Here is a 19048-nt window from a genome sequence, read left to right as displayed (position 1 = left end):
GTCCATGCAATTATTTACACAGGCCTGATCGTACAGAAGAATAATGCTTAATAAAACTGTATATCATGAAGACATTTCTTCTATCTCACGGTTTAATCTTATTCTGCATGGATTTAATAGATGCATTAATCCAAAAGTAAGATGAAGAAGATGATGATTTAAGGAATACATACATAGCAGTTAAACATTAATCTGGTATATACTCCGTTTAAAAGGAACATTGAATAAAAGAGCAGATTGTGGAGTTCCCTCACCTGTGAGAGTGAATGAATGAGCTCCGTTTAGCTTGAATGGAGGAGGAACAGATGTGGAGCTGTGATGCAGATGGGATGGGGCACGGCTGCGCTGTAATCCTCAGTTTACTCTGCGTCTCTGGCCCCCGATGGGCAGTAAATGATTAGCTGCTTTGAGGGTTTGCTTAATGTGTGGGCTCCTCTGAGCTGTCGTCCACATTTGGTGCAGTGCAGTGTGCAGTGTGCACAGTGCATGACCTTTGCTCTCATTGTTGTCCTCATGTTAAAGAGGAATTCCAGCATTTTCACATTTGGCCCAGTTTTTACTAATTTTAGGGTCTAAATGACCAAGAGACACAACATGCTTTGAAAGTGCTCCAGTACATTTGTCCATAAACAGAGTAGATCCACTGGCAGGCTCAGAGTGTTATTCTAAGTGTCTGACAGCATTACAGAAAGGATCACTGCAGAGATAGACCTTTGTTACTTTTTCTAGACAACAACAAACAGCTTGACTCTGTTCAAAGCCACCAGACTGCACTGACAAAAACAGAAATTTGACCTCCAAGACTGTTAGCGACGCTTGTCTTTCACTGCCTTCATCGGTTACTTGTGTGTTTAACAACTTCTGTGTCAAGGCTAAAGTAACACACGTACACACGGACATCAAACATTAAAACAGAACAACTGATGCTGTGGTGAAACAGCAACTTCCCTCTCTGAGAGGTGAAATTACTGTGTTTGTCAGTGGAGTCTGGTGTCTTTGCAGAGAGTGATGTAACGTCTTTATCTGGTGAAGAAAATGATACTCTGTAACAAAAGGTCCATCTCTGTGGGGATCCTTTCCCTAATTACCTCTAACAGATAATCTGATCCTGTACGTTGCAGCCGTTACAGTCACAGCTGCCGTCTGAAAGAATCTCATGGAGCAAGTCCAAATGTTTTGTAGCTAATTGTCTTTTAGACCTTGAAATAAGTAAAAATAATACAATGTTCAAAAATACCAAAACTCCCCTTCTGGTTCTGTGTGCATTTCCACTCTGTGCATCATTTCTGTGTGTGTGTGTGTGTGTGTGTGTGTGTCAGTGATGTGAAGAATAATTCAACACCTGATAATTCCATAAGAGATTTAGGCCATGTCCACACTGTGGCTTTTACCCTTCAAGTCTATTATTCATACAGCGAGAAACAAATCTTGTTCTGCATGTATTCAAATATTCAGACACACAAACTTTTAATCCCTCGAGCATAAAACTCAAACAAATGTTTGAGTGTGTAATTTGTGTGTGTGTTCTTGTGATTCCAAAGCTTTGATTGTGTGACTCTTTCAAAACTTGTCACTTTCCTCCTCAGTAGTGAGTGACTCAACACGACTTACCTTGGCCAAACATTTCTATAGTGTTTAACAATGCTACATTTTTAAAAAGAAAAACGTATGAAAACAGTGTGAGTCAGTGTTTATAATCTAAAAACTTGAGTCTCAAATTACTTTGAAACGACCGGAAACTTTTATGAGGATGGACATCAAAGTTCCTCTGAGCTGCTCTAGTGACTAAAAAATAACGGGTTACTTTATTCTGTCTTGTACAGCTAAAGGAAAACATCGTGTTATCAATCTGACGAACTTGAAAGGGAAAAAAAAGTATCAAGTCACCTGAAGAATAACGTGTTGATTCATTTTGCCAATGGTGAACAAAGACAGCTACGTAGGTATTATAGTTTCTCTAGTGTGGACAAGGTGGATTAACCATCAAACTGAGAAATATGTTTTTAATGATCATTCAGAGAAAGACACTAAACAGGGATTCCCTGTGACAACAGCTCTGCAGGGGGCTGTGGGGGCAGGTAGGGATGTGTTGTTCAAGGTAACAGTGACGTGATGAAGCATTATCCAAAGGGACAGCTTTACACGTTACAAATGTGGTTGAAATATGACATCTGATGTATGAGGATGCAGAATATGATAGTGTCACTTTCATTGCACTCGCAGGTGAGGCTGACCCTGCATCTACAGCGACTCACAGAGACTCAAGGGAGACAACAAAAGCACAACAAAGGTCGGGAAGTGCTCCAGTAGATGGCCTCTGACAGCTGTAATTCCAGCTATGTAATCTTTTGGGGCAAATGCACCTAATCAGAATCTGTCCCTTATTAGTGCCGGTTTTTGCCACAGACATGCTCATGTTGTTCGACATGACAGAAAGGGTCCCTATAGAGATAGACCTTTTTGTTTCAGAGGAAGATGATTTTCTTAACCAGAAAAAGTGTTGCATAGCTCCCCTCAGACCTACCAAACAATTTCACTTGCAGAACAAGAAAATTAGCAGTGGTAGCCAAGCAACTCCCCTGTTCTGCAAGGTGAAATGTCACTGGAGTCTGGTGGCTTTGAGGAGAGAGTGGTTAGAGTTGTTCCTGGTATAAAATAAATAACATCTTACTCTGTAACAACAAGGTCTCTCTCTGTAGACCAGGTTTAAATATACTAGAGTTAGGTCTGAGTTTAGTCCGTAAACAGAAGCTGGCTCATAATGTCAAGTATTTTATGTGTCGGAACCCATCGACTGACAACGACGCCGCCTTTGGAAGCTGTGGCTAACTTTTGGGGGCTTCCAGTCCTGCGGTTGTTCTGAAAAGCGATAGGGTTTCTCCGTGCGACTACCAACTTCAAATGCAAGATTTGAGTCTTTGAATGGATCATTAGCTACACTAATACGCAAATATCTGTTTAAGGAGAGTTTAAATAGTTGTCAGAAGATGTCAGTGGGTTCCAGGATTTTATTACAGCTTCACTACTTTACGTGTTTCTGCCTCAAAAGCAGATTTTTCCTCAGTAAAATCTTTGGAGTTAAAAAAGTCTGACCGTTTCCTTTGAGCACAGACATCTCTTTATATGTCTGCGTGTGTGTGTGTGTGTGTGTGTGTGTGTGTGCATCCATATGCATGCAGGCTTGTATGTGTAAGTGTGTGTGTGTGTGCTGGCTTGATGAGATGGCTTCCTCACACACAGCTGGTGGTCCCTGCACCCAGAGACTCAGGTTAGTCTGCGGCAGCCTCAGCAGCAGGCAGGAAGAGAGGAAAAAGCAGCAGGAGGAGGAGGAGCGGAAAGAGGAGGAGCGGGAGAAGGAAGCTGAGAAGAAGCTGAGAGAGGGAGGGACGGGAGAGGAAAGAGAAGAACAAGAGGCGAAGGAGGAGGAGAGGGAGGACAGAGAGGAAGGGGACAACCATGGTAATCATGGAAATCTGACAGACGAGCATGGAGATGACAAAGAAATGCTCCATTTAAAGTCTATGAGGCATGTGATTCAGTGGAAAATTATGGAGTCCAAAATCTGTTCTCTGGAGATTTAACTTTGGTTAAATTAGCAGGAATCATTTCCTCAAACATCTTTCAACACACTGACATCTTTTTCTGAGGGTTCTAACACACTGGCCCATTTGCTCTGTGCTCTTCCTTTCAAGCAGGGATTATGAGAGCACACGTCCATATGTCTATCATAGTCTAAGTGCACATGAGAAACTGATTGACACCCACAGATATCCTGTTTGCCATCGTACCCTCAGTCAGCTGAGAAGACTGACACAGATTCATACATGGAGGTCCAGGATGTGTGTTTTTGTCCTCCCACACAAAAGAACACATAGGTTGATGGTCCCGGCCCGAGAGGAGATATACAACCTACAGGAGTATTTCCTAAATTAGCGCCCCCTACTGCTGGCAGGCAACACCCTCTCATACCTCCAGGAACACGGAGGAGGAACACGGAGGAGGAACACGCGGCTAACGTAGGGAAAAAATCCCACTTTGATCAGCGTCCTAGAAAAAGTTTTGAAAAAAATTGTTTGAGTTTAAGTAAGTGCGCTAGTTACATTAGCTAAATTATATGTTCATTACGTTACAAACAGGATGTAAGGTTAAACAATTACATACGTTGGTTACATGGGTTACTGGTTCTACATAGTCCTGGGACCAGTAGAGGTTGCTGCCTCACTACCAACGTTAATATGGGTCTTAATATGTTGGGAGGACTTCTATGTTATATCTTTGTTGTAGTTGGTATCTTTCATTTGCCCAGTGAACACAAAGATTAGCATGAGGAAAGTTCAAGCTGAGCTTTAGAAATGACACATATCAAACACAAATTGTATTGTTGTCTTACTTTAAAAAACGTAATCGTTAAAATCACGTTTGTGGAAGCAGTTCACTCAGAGGACTAGTCTGTGGGTTAATGAGAATTGTTTGGATCTATCAGTGGCAATGGAGGAAGAATCATTTTAAACGTACAAGTATTATTTATTTATTTATTATTTAAGTATTATTATTTGATTAATTAACACTTGATGTATGTATCCGGTCAGTTTAACAATGTATTAAATGCCTGTTTGGAAACTGGCTCTGACATTTGCTGAGATGTAATGAAAGACTCATTATCTGAATTGGGCCAATGTCACTGGTCAATGTACGAGACGGTTGATCTCAGCTAACCCTAGCTACAACGGATCTGAAGTTTTGTCTCAATCAAAATAATTTGTTTTTTGAAAACCGAACTGGTTTGGCCCACTCATGTTCGTTACTGGACACATATCACCTATAGTTTTGCATTATTGGAACGTAAGCAAACATGCTTTTGTATTGATTACAAATTGAGCTCTTTTCTGTCACACCTGTGACTTTGGACCTTTCTTGACTGAACTCATAAGAATTCAAAACTGTAGTGTTCAAGCAGAATCCTTGAAACCTCAGCACCAGAAGAGTATCTTTCTCTATTTCAGACCAAACTCCTGCGATTTGGCCGTTTCCAGAGGTAAAGGCAGGTGTTTTGTTACCTGAGTAAACAGCTTAAGGGTTTAATGGGAGCTAGCTTGTTCCAGCTGTCTTTGTATATGCTGGGCTGAACAGCTCCCAGATCTACCTCGGTACGGGGAGCAGAGGAAACTGATCTATCTTCTTTCCTGCCTGTGGATCCGAAGGCAAACAAGCAAACTTTTGGAGGGCTCTTTAAAGATGAATGTGTGGCCATGTAGCAGTGATAATGGAATGTACAGAAATAATATAAAGGGAGCAGACTCACGACAAAGAAATCAAACGTGTCATGACCTTGGTGGATTGATCAACATGACAAACCTACAGAGGTCTATGGTTTGTAAAGTTATCAAATGTTTATTAATACTTTTATTAAAATGTTTAACAAGTGTATATTTCCTCTTGACAATGCTTTCCTCTTGTGGTATTACAATCTATTTATTAAATGCAGTAATCTGAAAAACACATACTTAATGTCTATTTAACCTTTAAAAACACTATTAACAGTTCCCCTATTGTATAAGAGGGTGTATGGCTCATCCCATTATATAAATGACTAGCTGCTGTTTTTGCTCCTTTCTAATGTTACAGAACAGAAGTAATTATAAAATGCAAATTGCAGGGTGTGCACTGTCAAGCATGCGAAACACAACAAAGAGATGCTTAGCACCACATTTTTCAACTTGACACTTTCAGCATGATGGTGAGAAAACAACCCCATATTGTAAGAGTAGGTGGTATTCAATTACACGAGGAGCCTCGAGCAATGAAACAAAATATATGGTTGATTTTCACAAACAACAAAATAGACGGGTCATTTTCACAGGTTAGCCTGATACTAATTAGCATGGGGCTGGGGGATGCACAAGCTACATATTACAGTGCGTATTATAATTGTTTGCTCAGTATTTGGACTGAATGAATCTCGCTGCGGTGATGGTTAGATCGACATGTTAGTTTTCAAGTACTGGCCTTTCTAAGATCTCATATCAGCCAGCCTGAGTCATTAGCTGCTATTATTACTGGGGTTTCTTTCGGACAGAAGGGAAGTTTTTAGGGCCAGGCGTTGGGGTTAGAGTTAACCCTAAAAAATGAAAAGAGGAGAACTTTGCACTTTGAGATTTAAGTCAAAGTGCAAGTAAAGTCCAACTTTAGTTCTTTGTACCAGGTGTAAGAAAAAACCCAATTCAGATAATATAGATTTCTAAAATAACAGGAAGAGGAAAGTTTGACATTTTGACATTTTTATTATCAAAATGCAAAATATAAAAACTTCCTCCTCTACCTTTTCTTTAATACTTAAAGAATACAAAATTATCCTCCAAGGGTTTCTCTGTTGTGTCTGACTTGTATACTCTACATTACTGTTCATCAGTTCAGTTGTTGGCAGCTTACACTGTTCCACTACACTCTTATTTAGCCAATGCTAACGCTAACCAGAGGGCTGGTTAGTTCTGAGTGTTTGCTGGAGGTCTGTGTTTTTGTATGGCTCAGATACCCAGGGGGTCTACACTACCTGCCAAGCTCAAGGGGGCACCCCGCCATTTTTCTTTTTAATGCAGCCCACTATCAGTGGAGTTATGATAACTCGTCATTTAGAATCAGCCAGTGTTTGTTCTCTTTGTGCCAGTCAGAGGAAGAGGAAGGACCAGTTTGGGTGTTGGAGTGGCTGAGACCAGATTTCATGTCCCGTCACAATCCAAAGATGAATGTCTGCTACTTGAAAAACCATGATCTCTCCCTGACCTCAACAAAGTGCTTTCATTGCTTAAACTCAATTATACCTTAACCATGCTTTATTTTCCACAACCCTGATCTGTCCATACCATACCACAGGCTCGTGCAGATATTCCCAGCCAGCAGACCCACGTGGGGACCAAATGGACTGCACCTGGGCTAGTCTGGTAAAGCCAACTTGGACCCAGCCAAATGTGTCTACTTATTTTGTGGAGGCCCAACATGGGTTAGTAAAAATGGGTTGATGAAGGGCCCTCAATGGGCTCCAGACAGGGCCTTAAAATATGTGATTGTATTCTACTTGGGACCCTTCAAGTACCCATGGTATATCAATTTGGAGACAATGTATATTCTTCTGGGTTGCTCATGTAAGCCCCAACACCAACCCACTTCACAGCCCACCCTGAACCCATGCCCAGTTGAAGGCCAGCTTACCAAGGAAAACCAATGTGGGCCCTGCCTGAACATTTGGATGGGACTTAGAAAGAAATGAATTTGTCATTGATCAATGAAGACAATCCCACTGTTTTTGCCCACTAATGTCATTATTGACAGCAAAGTAAGCTGGTCTTAAAGCTGGGCCGGACTTGAGGGCTGAATATCAAGAACATATGCTGTAGTGCATCATAGTACATCGGCACCATAGACTGTGTATAAGAAGTGGATGTAGCCTCTTGGTTTCATAAGGAGAGTGAATCTGGCAGCGCCTTAACCCTGAATTCTTCCTAACAGGGCTGGTTGCAAAGAAGTCTAATAGTAAACGAGTGTACCGGAAAGAGAGCTTACTTTTCACTTGAGTTATTACCTAAGTAAACATTTTACCTATAAGTTTATGGTCTAATTTCAAGTCTTCTTTAATACAGCATGATATTCATTTAGTAAACGATAGAACCATTTGGAGTCAAATTGACGATAAAGCAGGGTATGCTTTGGGTTGTGGCTACTTTTGATTGACAAGTGGATGCCTGGCTAACCAGGATAGAGGTGTAGCAATGCCTATCCACATTCTTGTCCAAATATGGCACATTTAGGCTCCAAGAAACAAAGATTGCCGTGACCAAAATGCCAAACTAGAGGATTGAAAACAAAGTCCACCAAACAGTGTATGATGTCACTGTGGCTGCGTCCATGTCTTTTGTACAGTCTATGGTAGAAACGGAGGGCTCAGCTCTGTGAGCAGAAAACGGCCATTTGGGATATGGAATACATCAAAATGAAAGCGATTGTGGACAACTTCGACCCCCTGCAGAGTCTTGAGAACCACTTAATCAGAAAATAAACTTCAAATGGCTGATAACCCTCCTTAAAGAATTTAATTTGTCTGGCTTTTAGTGGGGGGCTTTGCTATTCTATGATGGTCTAAATACTTTTTCTGAAGCTATTTCAGTGAACACATACTAATTATTGGCTGCATCAAAACAGCCTTCGAAAACCAAAATTATTATGATTAATATTAGCCTATTTTACGGCAGCCAAGTGATCTTACATATTTTGTTGTGCAATCCCACGCTGAGTGACAGTGTGTCAATTCGTAACACATCCATGTGCACCAATCAAGGGACTGTCCACATAGCAGAGTGCTGAACATGTGACTGTAGTGCATTTGTGCATTAAAAACAAGAGTGCAAGCAATTCATCGTCAACACAAAGTTTAAAGTCGAGTGGTATGTTGTAATTTGAATAGAGGAACCTTGAATATTCAAAATAAGTTGTCAGACTATCTGCTCTATGCCTGCTAGGTGCCTGTGGGATATATTCATCATGTCTGTCTTTATTTAGCTGGTTCTGAATAGAGGAATAACCTTGTTTAAGGATAAATGTAGGTGCTGCAGCAGTGCTGCTCTGTATGTCTTATCGTTCAGTATATGCTCTCTTATAACCTGGTGTACTCACTCATAACATTGTTAGATATTAAAACCTTTTTTCAAGGCTTGGTAACAAGCTGCGGAAGAAGTACTTTCTGTAAAAGCACACTTGAGTCAGATGAAGTTGGTTCTAAATATCAATACATCATCCCAGTAAGCATTTTGATCTGAAGTACTGATGCAAAGCAAGGGCCAGCACCAACCTGAAGAAATACTCACAGCAGTACACATTTTAATGTCAGTCGTCCTGGTAGCTACCTGTTTTGTGTGAGCCACTGAGACAGCAATACTGATCTAAGATATATATACTCATGTAATGTGTATATGTATACTTGTTTACTTACTATACTTGACAGAGCAGCACCTCATGTATCACTGGCAGCCTCTTGTGGGTGAGGCAAACACATGCTGTACCCCAGGCAATAAGGCTGCTAATGGTACATAATGTATCCCTGAAGCATACTTGTATCCCTACATGCTTTTTAATGACCAGCAGGGGGCGACTCAAGTCTTCTTCAAAACATCATGATGTTCCTTTTGTTAATTATGGTCCCATTTAGAATCAAATAGACGTTAAAGTAGGGTATGTTTGAGGGTGGAGCTACTTGTGTTTTACAAGTGTCTACCAGCGCAAACTGTCCAACAGGATAGATTAAACAAAGCACGATCACTCTCTTGTCTCTTCACTTCTGCTTCAACAGAAATAAATGGTGCGGTCAAAATGCCAAACTTGAGGCTTCAAAGGGAGGTTCCCATATCAATGGAAGACTTCACTGTGGCCACTTCTTCTGTACAGTATGTGAGTACCCCTGGGTTGACTATTGTTCAGGTACATTATGCTACATTCTACATGAAGTAATGGGCCCCAGGCAGTAATGTGGTACATGATGCACCCTCGCAGCACCATATGTCTTCCTGCTTTACTAGGGGAATATTACCTTAGACAATAAGGCAGAGCAGCACCCAATGCGTCATTGTTAGCATTATTGCCAACGCATACACAAAATGTACCCCAGGCAATAAGGCTGCCAAGGTACATATTGTCCAGCTACATTATAGCACATCCTACGTGAACATCAAGAATCCCATGCAATAATGTTACTAATGGTACCTAATGTACCCCAGGAGCACCATTTAATGTACCGCTGGGGTAGTAGGCTAATCGTCTTAATGCTAGGGGTATATATTATGTCAATCCTGCCTACATATAAGCTACCCCTGGCAATAATAAACCTGGTAGCCTTATTGCCCCGGGTATGTTACCTTGGGCAGCAAGACAAAGGACCAACTAGTATACCCATGGCAGCCATACTGCATGAGGCACAATCTCTGAATCCATTGGCCATTGTTTGTAAGCAAAAGCCAACTTTTCTGGGTTTCTGGTGTAGCCAGCAGTTAGTGATAAAGGACTTCCATTTCAATGTGTTGCCATTGTTTACAGTATGACGGGAAACTTGAGAAGAGAAAATGAAGTTGGAGTTGAAATGCTATTGGAGGATACTGCTCAGACTACAAACAGAAACCAGAATTTGTCTGACACCAAAAACTGTGTCACTTGTCTACACCATCCGCATGTATATGCAGAATCTGTTCATAGAGATTATATGGGGCCCAGTCGGGCACACCCTCCAAAATAAAGGCCCTTTCAGACACAATGCAACAACAGAACCTGACCACAACTATTTTATGCTACAATGAGTACATGACACGTCACTTGGCTACCTAGCTAGGTAAGCTGTTTAATTTGTGACACTGAACCCAGCGTCGAGCACAGCTCAAATCATGTCTGAAAGGGCCGTTAGGGGTGCAAAATCGACACCTTTTGCACACTAATATGCACCCTTACTGAATTGCATATAGTACATTATGTCTGATAATATGGCAGAGCAGCAGCTACATTATTTGAATGCAGCATCTCATGTAAAAGTAGATAAATCTCAGTATAACACAATGAACTTAGGTTGTGATGGTGCAGGTTTGTAAAAGTAATTAGGTTGTACTCACACTTAACGCATCAATGTGTTTTGTTTGTTGATGTTACCCCTTGCAGTTAATTGTTTAATCTTCCAAATCTTCTCTAAACCCTAATCCTATTTCTTTACATTTGATATTTTTGTTGACTTTTTCAATTTCACCTGACAATATTATGAATACGTGGGAAGGTTTTACACGTTGATCCTAAAATATACACTCCCTTATTTAGTTACAATACAGAAGAGTGCAGTAACCCTGATTTAGTTCTGATCTATTCAAGAGATTTGCTGTTAATCCAAAAATAATAGTACCAGAACTTTCCTTTAAAATAAACGCCAAACCATTTTTATATAAAACACACCTTCATGTTGGTTGAAATTATTTGTTTAACCTCTGCTATTCTACATTTTATAAACTGAAGTGAAAGAACATGATCAGTACTGATTGTGTCCTTCCATACCATTTAAATCTGAGTTAATGACTTGATGTGCAATAAGAAGCATACTTCTCACTTCAGTGATAAGCTGTCTTTTTTATAAGCTTACATTGTGTATCACATTATTGTGCTTCCATGCATAGATGCAAATGTTTGCTCTGTAGGCAGCAAAATAAAAGCTGCTTTACATAATGTTTTCTCCTGGGAGATGTTTGCTTGTTCGTCATCACTTGTTGTGTAGTCTGTGGATGTCAAAGAAAGGTGTCTGGAAGGCAGTATGACTGTAAGTCATGGAAACATTTTAGCAGGTTAATATCACCGTAATGGAGTAACCCTAGTGACCTTGGTTGCCATGCACTTACAGTGTAATGTATTATTTTACTGCTGTGCTTTCAGCACATTTTTTCACAGTCAATGCCTTTTGACGTGTGTATGTGTTAATGGTTCATCAATATATTTTTATGTTTACACCATGTTAACATCTTTGAGGGCTTCTCTGTGTATTAATTCAACAGAGTTACACTTCAGGAGTGTGTGACTTATCAATACAGGCTCACTGGGCAAACCTCAGAAACTGTACAATCAATACAATCCAATGTTAAGGAGGCTGTTACCGCTCTCCTCCAGGATAAGTGCTGTATAGCCCCAGAGTTTGAAATGATCATGTCTTTCCTCCCATGAGACCTTCACTTTTCAGGCAAAACAGCACTGACAGAGGATCGACGCTGCCTTTGACGCTCTCCATTGGATAATTGTTCTTTTGGTAAATGGCTTCAAAGCTTTAGGACACAATTTCAATATGTCATTCTATTCAGTACACAGATCTGACGTTTTGACCAAAATATTATTTTGGTCAGCATTATTTTTTTTAAATGTATAATATAATAATAACTTTAAAACAATAAAATGTTGTAAATCTAAAAAAATGTGTTATTAGTTTTATGTAAAACTGTGTGCAGTATTCATGTTGTGTCACAACATAGTACATAATAAGTATATGCAGAAAATATCTAGCTATGTACACATAAAGGTTGTGAGTATGAAATATTGTCATTATTAAAAGTCCAACATCTCTGTGTATTAAACCATAATCTTTGAATAGAAACATTACCTGAAAAACATTTTTCCCATTTAAATACGAACTATATATTTATGGCAAAACACCGCTTTGTGCTTCTCCCTATTTATTATCAGCTTTTGTGAAAACACAGTAAAACAAACCTATACAATCTATGAAATATTTTTGTCTTGTATTTATTAGCTAATCTTAACTGAAGGCTAATTTGACAATCGTCTTCTACATATGAGCTTCTGGCTCGCTTCTACTGTTAATCTTTGGAGCTAATAAAATAATTAATTACTGTTTTTTATGAAGTCAGAAATACATTCAATTAAATATCTCTCTCACTGTTAAATGCACCACTTTTGACTAAAATATACACATACAGATATTTATACAAAAACTGTTATGGACATCCATAACACAGTTCGAGCTGCCTCTAGCCTAAAGTAGACGTGGGTTAAACACGTGAAGCTGTTTACATATTTTGGCAGCTTATTAAGTCAACAGAAAGTTAATATAAACATCTGTTATATTTTGTATGTGGTCCAACAAGGGTTAGTAAATGTCTCCTGGGTTTTGAACATGACAAAAGTGAAAAAAAATGTGGAGGGTTTGTGGACCGCTGTTTCGAATCCTCAGGTTTAGCAAACCGGAAGTGACCATATGTGGAAGAGAGGGTGGAAACGCATTGCTTTGCCTCTATCCTGGGTGACAGTGGAAGCAACCTGAAATACAGTCGTACTTCTTTTTAAGGCCTCGTGCATTGGCTTCACTTGACAAGAAGTTATTGAAGTTCTGATATGCAGTCTGTAAGTGAAACCATCTATTGTCAGTTATTATCAGTATTGAACAAGGACAACCAAGGTGCAATTATACCTTTTCATTGACATTTCATGTGTTTACAGTTGCCCCAGGTATTTCTTAGGTGGTGCAGGCCATTAAATCAGTAACTCTTAAATGTCAGAAAGTTTGCTGGGAAGCTCAAGTCAACCAACACAATGTTTTGTTGTGTCATTGAAAGGCTACAGTATGTACCGGCTAAGTGTCACAGATATGAACAGTGAGAGTTGTAACAGTATAAGCAGGATGATGATTGCAGAGTGGAGATGGACAGCAGAAGGGGGAGGTGTGTTAGTGGCTGTTGAGGACGTGGGTCATGCAGCAGAGCAAACATTTGCAATACATGTGCCTGTGATGCAGCTGTGTATGACTGCCAGCACTCCAAACGTTTTATTACACTGCTCTTAGTGTTCCCATTCCCTCAGGAAAACAACAAAAGACAGCTCAGTACTTTTGGGAATTTTTAGATCATATTAGATTACAATAAAAAAAACAGTTTCTGGAGTTTTTCTTGAGGTCATTTGAGATGGTGGTTATAGTCTAGCTTGGATCCATGGTGACAGCAGAATTCCTCACGTTTCTTATCTCGTTGTCGCCATTGGGCCTAAGTGAATAAATGCAAAGAAACCAACCCTTATCTTCCTGCAGATAATATGTCATTATGTCATTATTGTGTGATGTTCCGCAAATTGGCAAACAGATTATTGTTTAAATTATATATTAGAAATGATAAAAATAAAAATATTTAGCATATATTTTGTTTCATTTTAGCATTTAAAGATTTATTCGTCTTTGCCAAGAGATATGGTAAGAAATTCTGCTATCATTATTTTAAACAATGTGCAGATGAATATTTAAGGGATTTTTTTACCTTTTCCAGTTGTGCGTTCTGTTTGGACTTGTAGAGGAACTCTCCGACAGCCACGAACACTGAGAGGACAAGTCCAGCAGCCAGGACGATGAAGATCCCTCCAATGTTCTGCACCCCGAGGGCGCTGGCCTCCTTACTCTCCTCCTCCGGGCAGCCGTTTCCTCTCCACCATTTCTCCTTCATCATGTGCAGCTTCCCTTCCTCCTGAAGCTGCAGGATGGCAATAGTGATCTTATCTCTGTACGGAGAGCCTGAAGGATCAAAAAACATGAGGTCAGAGCGAGCAAGCAACATAAGGACATGGACTGGATGACACAAATCCACTCTGATGATCAGCCCAAGTCTAGTATTGTCTCCTTAACATCAAACAGAAAACCAACTGCCAACACTGACACCAAACAGGGTTAATAAGGGAAAAAACTCGGGGGGGGAATTCACTAAGAATGAATTGCACCCACTATCTGCTCCGCCTCAAGGTCTCATTCACAAAGCAAACTGCACTGATAATAAGCACAAACACGTCCATAAAGTTTCACAGATCCGTGCAGATTTCAACTCCATGCACAGATCGGTGATGAGCAGGGAGAGGAGACTCGACAGGTGTTTACTAGTTTCACTGTCTGTAACGCAGCTTCATTTTTTAAACGAGCGTGCAACAGCAGCTCATCCATATAATAATTCCCGTCCTGCGTAACGGCTCCAAAATGTGCCCATGTGCCCATGAGAGGGTTGAGCCTCTCTCCCTGGACTGATTGGTCTCCAGATTATAGTACAGCCCTTGTAATACTGCGCTGCAGTTCCCACCAGCTCTCTGCAGACGGTATATTTTCACTCTTACTGCACGGTGCTGTTTGCGCTGCTGTTTGTAAAATTAGGTGCATTCAACCCTCTGCGTGTGCTTGGAAATTGAGGCGGAGTCTTTTTGTGTCATTTGCACAGGTTTTACGGGCTAGATAGATTTCCTCCTAAAGGCATCAGCATGACTACAGAGTCAGTATGTAGAGATATAAAAGTATAAAGTTAACTGTATTCATTTCTTGTTAATTTCATAGTAGTGGTATGTAAAGGTATAATCGCAAAGATTTACATGTTTTTTAAATGTTAAGTCTTTATCTATCAAAGAATGAGGTAACACAATGGTGACTGAGCCTATGGCCCACTGATGAAAGCCTTTGCATTTGCAGTATATAGTATTATTATGGACTGGGTGTAATCACAAGCGGCGCCCAGTTAGTGACGCGTTTTCCATCAGCCAGCAGTGGTTGGTCTGGCAGAGAAGGTATGGTAACCCTAACCCTAACCCAACTTACCCTAACAAACGCGACGCTCAGATGAAGGCAAACAGTCTAAAAAGGAAAGCGACTGTCAGCCAGGAAAATCAAGAGTTACAACCGTAGCCAACCTTGGACGTCTGGTTATCTTGGATGGATGCGCCCGCAATTGCTTTTTATCTCCAGTAGTTTCCGCCAAATAAAACGAAACTGAGAACTTCGAGATTCTATCTTTCAAATACAAATGCTGTATAGTATTTTAAGGAGCACAACACAAACCAAATCAAGATTGTGTTTTTTACTTTTAGAAGTAAAGATAATTTTGAGATATTTTCTCTCAGCATTCCCTCACTTCCTCCTTTGTGTACCATGCAGTGCTTGAGTGCAGAAAGAGGCTTAGATTGCTGCAATGTTGGTACCGTTGCGTCATGATGATACCAGCAACATATTGAGCTTACTTTAAATCTACTATGTTTAAGAGACAATCAGTGTAGCTGACTGATGTAGTTGGTGTGCAGTGGTTTAGTAATGCATTGGTTCAGCATGTTCCATGTTTTTGTGTCAACCCATATAAGACACCTCTAAATGTATCTTCTGAGATGTGAAGATCTTTTGAATAACGTTTTCTTTGAGATCTATGATCTATGAGTCTATGATTTTAATACTCCACCCGGTCTCACGGCAGGTCATAAATAGTCATAACATTCTGTCTATAGAATTGTGTACATGGACCTGCAAGACGCCTTTATCTAAACTTATGAGGTCGTACACAGAGCCAGAAAGTCCACGGCACTGCAGTTGGGGGTGATGGACACAGGGCACTGTTTTTGGTGCCCCGTATGAGGCTGAAAGTCAAAGTCTAATTATTTTAACTGATGTAATGTAAAGTAAAGCAAAATACATATTGTGACTACATTCTTTTATCATTTCTTTGATATCCATATTTTAACAGAGACCACCTTCTTTATCCGAATCCAGCCAAGTAGTTTTGGTGCCTAAACATCATAATTTTTTTCTAACTTGTAGGAACTAAACATACTTATGGTTATTAAGGACAAGTTTAGGGTTGGGCTTAAGTACACATTAATATGACTTTTGGTTTCAAATAGGACACACACAATGATGATAGACTTTAGGCAGAAAGCCCTGAAGGCTGCTTGGCTACATAAATCATTATCTATAATGTATTAAATTTCTTGAGTCGTCCTTCTGAATAAAATATGAGCTGACCGACACAAACACAAAGTTTCCATGCTCACGATTATATATTGTATTTTTTTGAATGTCTCAAACTGTTGTGACATTAGATTGGAAAACGTCAATTCATTGTATATATTGTACTTAAACAATATGCCATGTGTGCTTTGTTTTGTGACTTACCCTTCTTGTGATTGTCTTATAGTATGTAATGTAAAAGGGGGTGTGGGAGAGTGCAACAGAAATAAGTCCAGGTTGGATGCAAACCCTCCTGTCCTCCCTTGGCTGTCTGTGCTATAAAGATAATGGGAACAACGAATGAAACGCACTTTCTGTGTTAAAAGTATGTAATGAAAAAAAACCATTAAGCCAATACAAGTAATGCAATTTAGATTTTCACTGGTGCAGATCAGCTTTGATTGGATCATCATTACTGCATAAAATGTGTGTACTGTTCCGATTAGCAGACCTCTCATAACTGGCAAATACTGCTAATTGGTATTTAGCTTCACATGTCCCATATTTGCTAGCAGTGTTTGTAATTGTGATTAAGTTACTTCCCATTCTAAGTCAACTTCTTTCTCATATTTACGTATGCTTTATTTATCTATTGACTTGTTTTTCCAATTTATTTGTTGCTTTATTCTTCTCATGCTGTTGTTTTACAGCCTTATTTAAACCTATGATAGTCAACTTTGCTTTATGTTGGTGTATTTTGATTAAAATGTCATTATATTTCAGTGGGCATTCAGTAAATTCCAGCCTACATTTCTGTATATTTCATTGCACATTTAACATTGTAAAATATTAATGCTAATGTCTACTATTACCACTTTATTGTCCCCACGGGCCCAAAACACTGAACTAATGAAGCCTAACACATCTATGGGGCTCATATTTCCTCTCATTCCACCTGTATGGCTGTCTAATTAAAACCTGTGGCCATGGTTAATGTTTGCTAATGTTTTCACTGTGAGCTGTTACCTTGGCTCAATAAATTAAGGTCCCCAAAGTGAGGCTTGAAGTACACCCCCCTGCCCATGTGAGATGCCTGCAGAGCGCTCAGTGAATCCCTCCCCCCTCCTCTGTCTACTCAGCAGCCCTCCGCCTCCCTTTCTTCAGTCAGGTAAAGCACTCCAACAGCTTCCGCTGCTCTGCTGATAAAAAGCAGTCACACGTCGAGATCCCTGATTAAACCTGAACGCTGAGAGAAAAAAGAAAAACAGAATCCTGCCACACTCCCACTCCCCAAACCACCCTGTGCTACACCGATGCAGCGCAATCAGGATGTTAATGCAGCTTGAATTATTAAAAAAACTAATAACACCTATTATCGCAAACACTTAGAATGAACTCTCCCTGGAGCACAGGGAGGAAAACATGTTTAGATTAGAAAACATTAACAGTTGGCTTGCTCCGATGGAGTGGCGTCTCTGGGATGAGCAGTTAGTATGCAGAGCCGCTTTAGCAGCAGTATTACGTAGTGGACCCAAAAGACCCTAACAGTGACAATGATCAGCCACGCTCCCCTCCTGGAGCCTCAGCGTCGTGGCTGCTTGGCTGCAGTCACAAGGCCATGTTCACTCTCTTTAACATCTCTGCTGTCCTTCATCTCTGCCCAAGGGCTTCTGCTATCTGACTCTTTATTTCAGAGTGAGCCAGCCAGCATGGTTCAAAAGCATCTATCACCATGGTGATGGCGAACATGAAACGCACTCCGGTTCTAGTTATTCACTGCCATCTACAATAGATACCTCCCCTTTAGCTCCGCAGAGGAACAACAAGCCACGACATGGAAACAGGCAGCCTTGAAATTGGGCCAGTTCTGCCCCACTCAAACAAACGGAGAGACGTCAACTGTGATATCACGGGCAAGATGAACACGAGCGCTGTGTCGTGTAGTCAAGACCTGTGCTGCACTGTGCCAGCCACGTTTTTGGCAAGTGTTGTAACACACATTCATATGAACATAAAAAAGGTGAACGATTTGATCTGCCTCCTGACCCACTGAGTTTAAATAGAGCAACAGTGTTTCCTCTGTCAATTGGTTTCATATTAGAGTTGTAAAATATGCTGCTCATGATCAGACCCTGCAGCATTTTTTTACACAGGAAGCCTTCCGGTCTAGGCTGTGATAATTCAAGGCTCCACAAATACCACATGCCTTTATACTCAGTGACGAATATGTGTTAAAAACTGATATGCTGTTCATTGGTCAGAGCAGTGCTGTACAATCAGTCCAGTCTCCTATGCCTTCATCACACACCAAAACCTCAATACTGCAATAGCATTCTTTATGATACATCATCCAAAGTCCATTCACGTAAATCCAGAACCTCCACTGATCCTTCATAACTTTAATTCAAAGTCCGTCACTTCTCTTACTGAGCCAATTACAGTACAAACAGGGCAAGTGACTCAAAGTATAATAATATAATGAATTATATAATGTCCTTGTAGTGCTTTCCATGTAAGCGCTGATTGGCTGGATGTGATCACATAAGGAGAAGTGGTGAGGAGAGTGTGGTTGGTTGATACATGGAGGAATGTGCTGTTATCCTTGGCAGGGCTAAACAGAATATGTTAATTTCTTAGCAGAAAAAAGGCCTCTGCATGTCTGCCCATAAAAGAGCAGCTTAATCTTCCAATTCAGGGAGGAGTGGAGAGAGAGAAGTGACGGGCCAGCTGAATCCTGAATAAGACACATAGATGTAATCTGCCAGATTAAAGCAAGAGCAATAGCACAAAGATGCATTGTCT

The 19048-nt window shown here is 40.3% G+C and overlaps 1 protein-coding gene across 2 annotated transcripts in view; it reads right to left on the bottom strand.

Annotated features, from left to right (window-relative positions):
- grik2 (glutamate receptor, ionotropic, kainate 2) overlaps positions 1–19048 on the bottom strand; it is a 264962-nt gene that overhangs the window by 9844 nt on the left and 236070 nt on the right. The window contains exons 16-17 of one of the 2 annotated variants that reach the window (XM_069655421.1): positions 13821–14071; positions 13526–13553 (exon numbers count right to left, since the gene is read on the bottom strand). In XM_069655421.1, the coding sequence (XP_069511522.1) occupies positions 13526–13553; positions 13821–14071 (279 nt within the window). The remainder of the gene's footprint in view (positions 1–13525; positions 13554–13820; positions 14072–19048) is intronic. The other variant, XM_069655422.1, reaches the window with a different exon arrangement.

The sequence above is a fragment of the Semicossyphus pulcher genome, unplaced genomic scaffold, assembly GCF_022749685.1.
Source record: "Semicossyphus pulcher isolate SPU_LCO1_2020_fin unplaced genomic scaffold, fSemPul1.0.p SCAF_9, whole genome shotgun sequence".
Lineage (NCBI taxonomy): Eukaryota > Metazoa > Chordata > Actinopteri > Labriformes > Labridae > Semicossyphus > Semicossyphus pulcher.
Note: the sequence above shows the minus strand (reverse complement) of the source record. Positions and strands in the feature narration are given on the sequence as shown.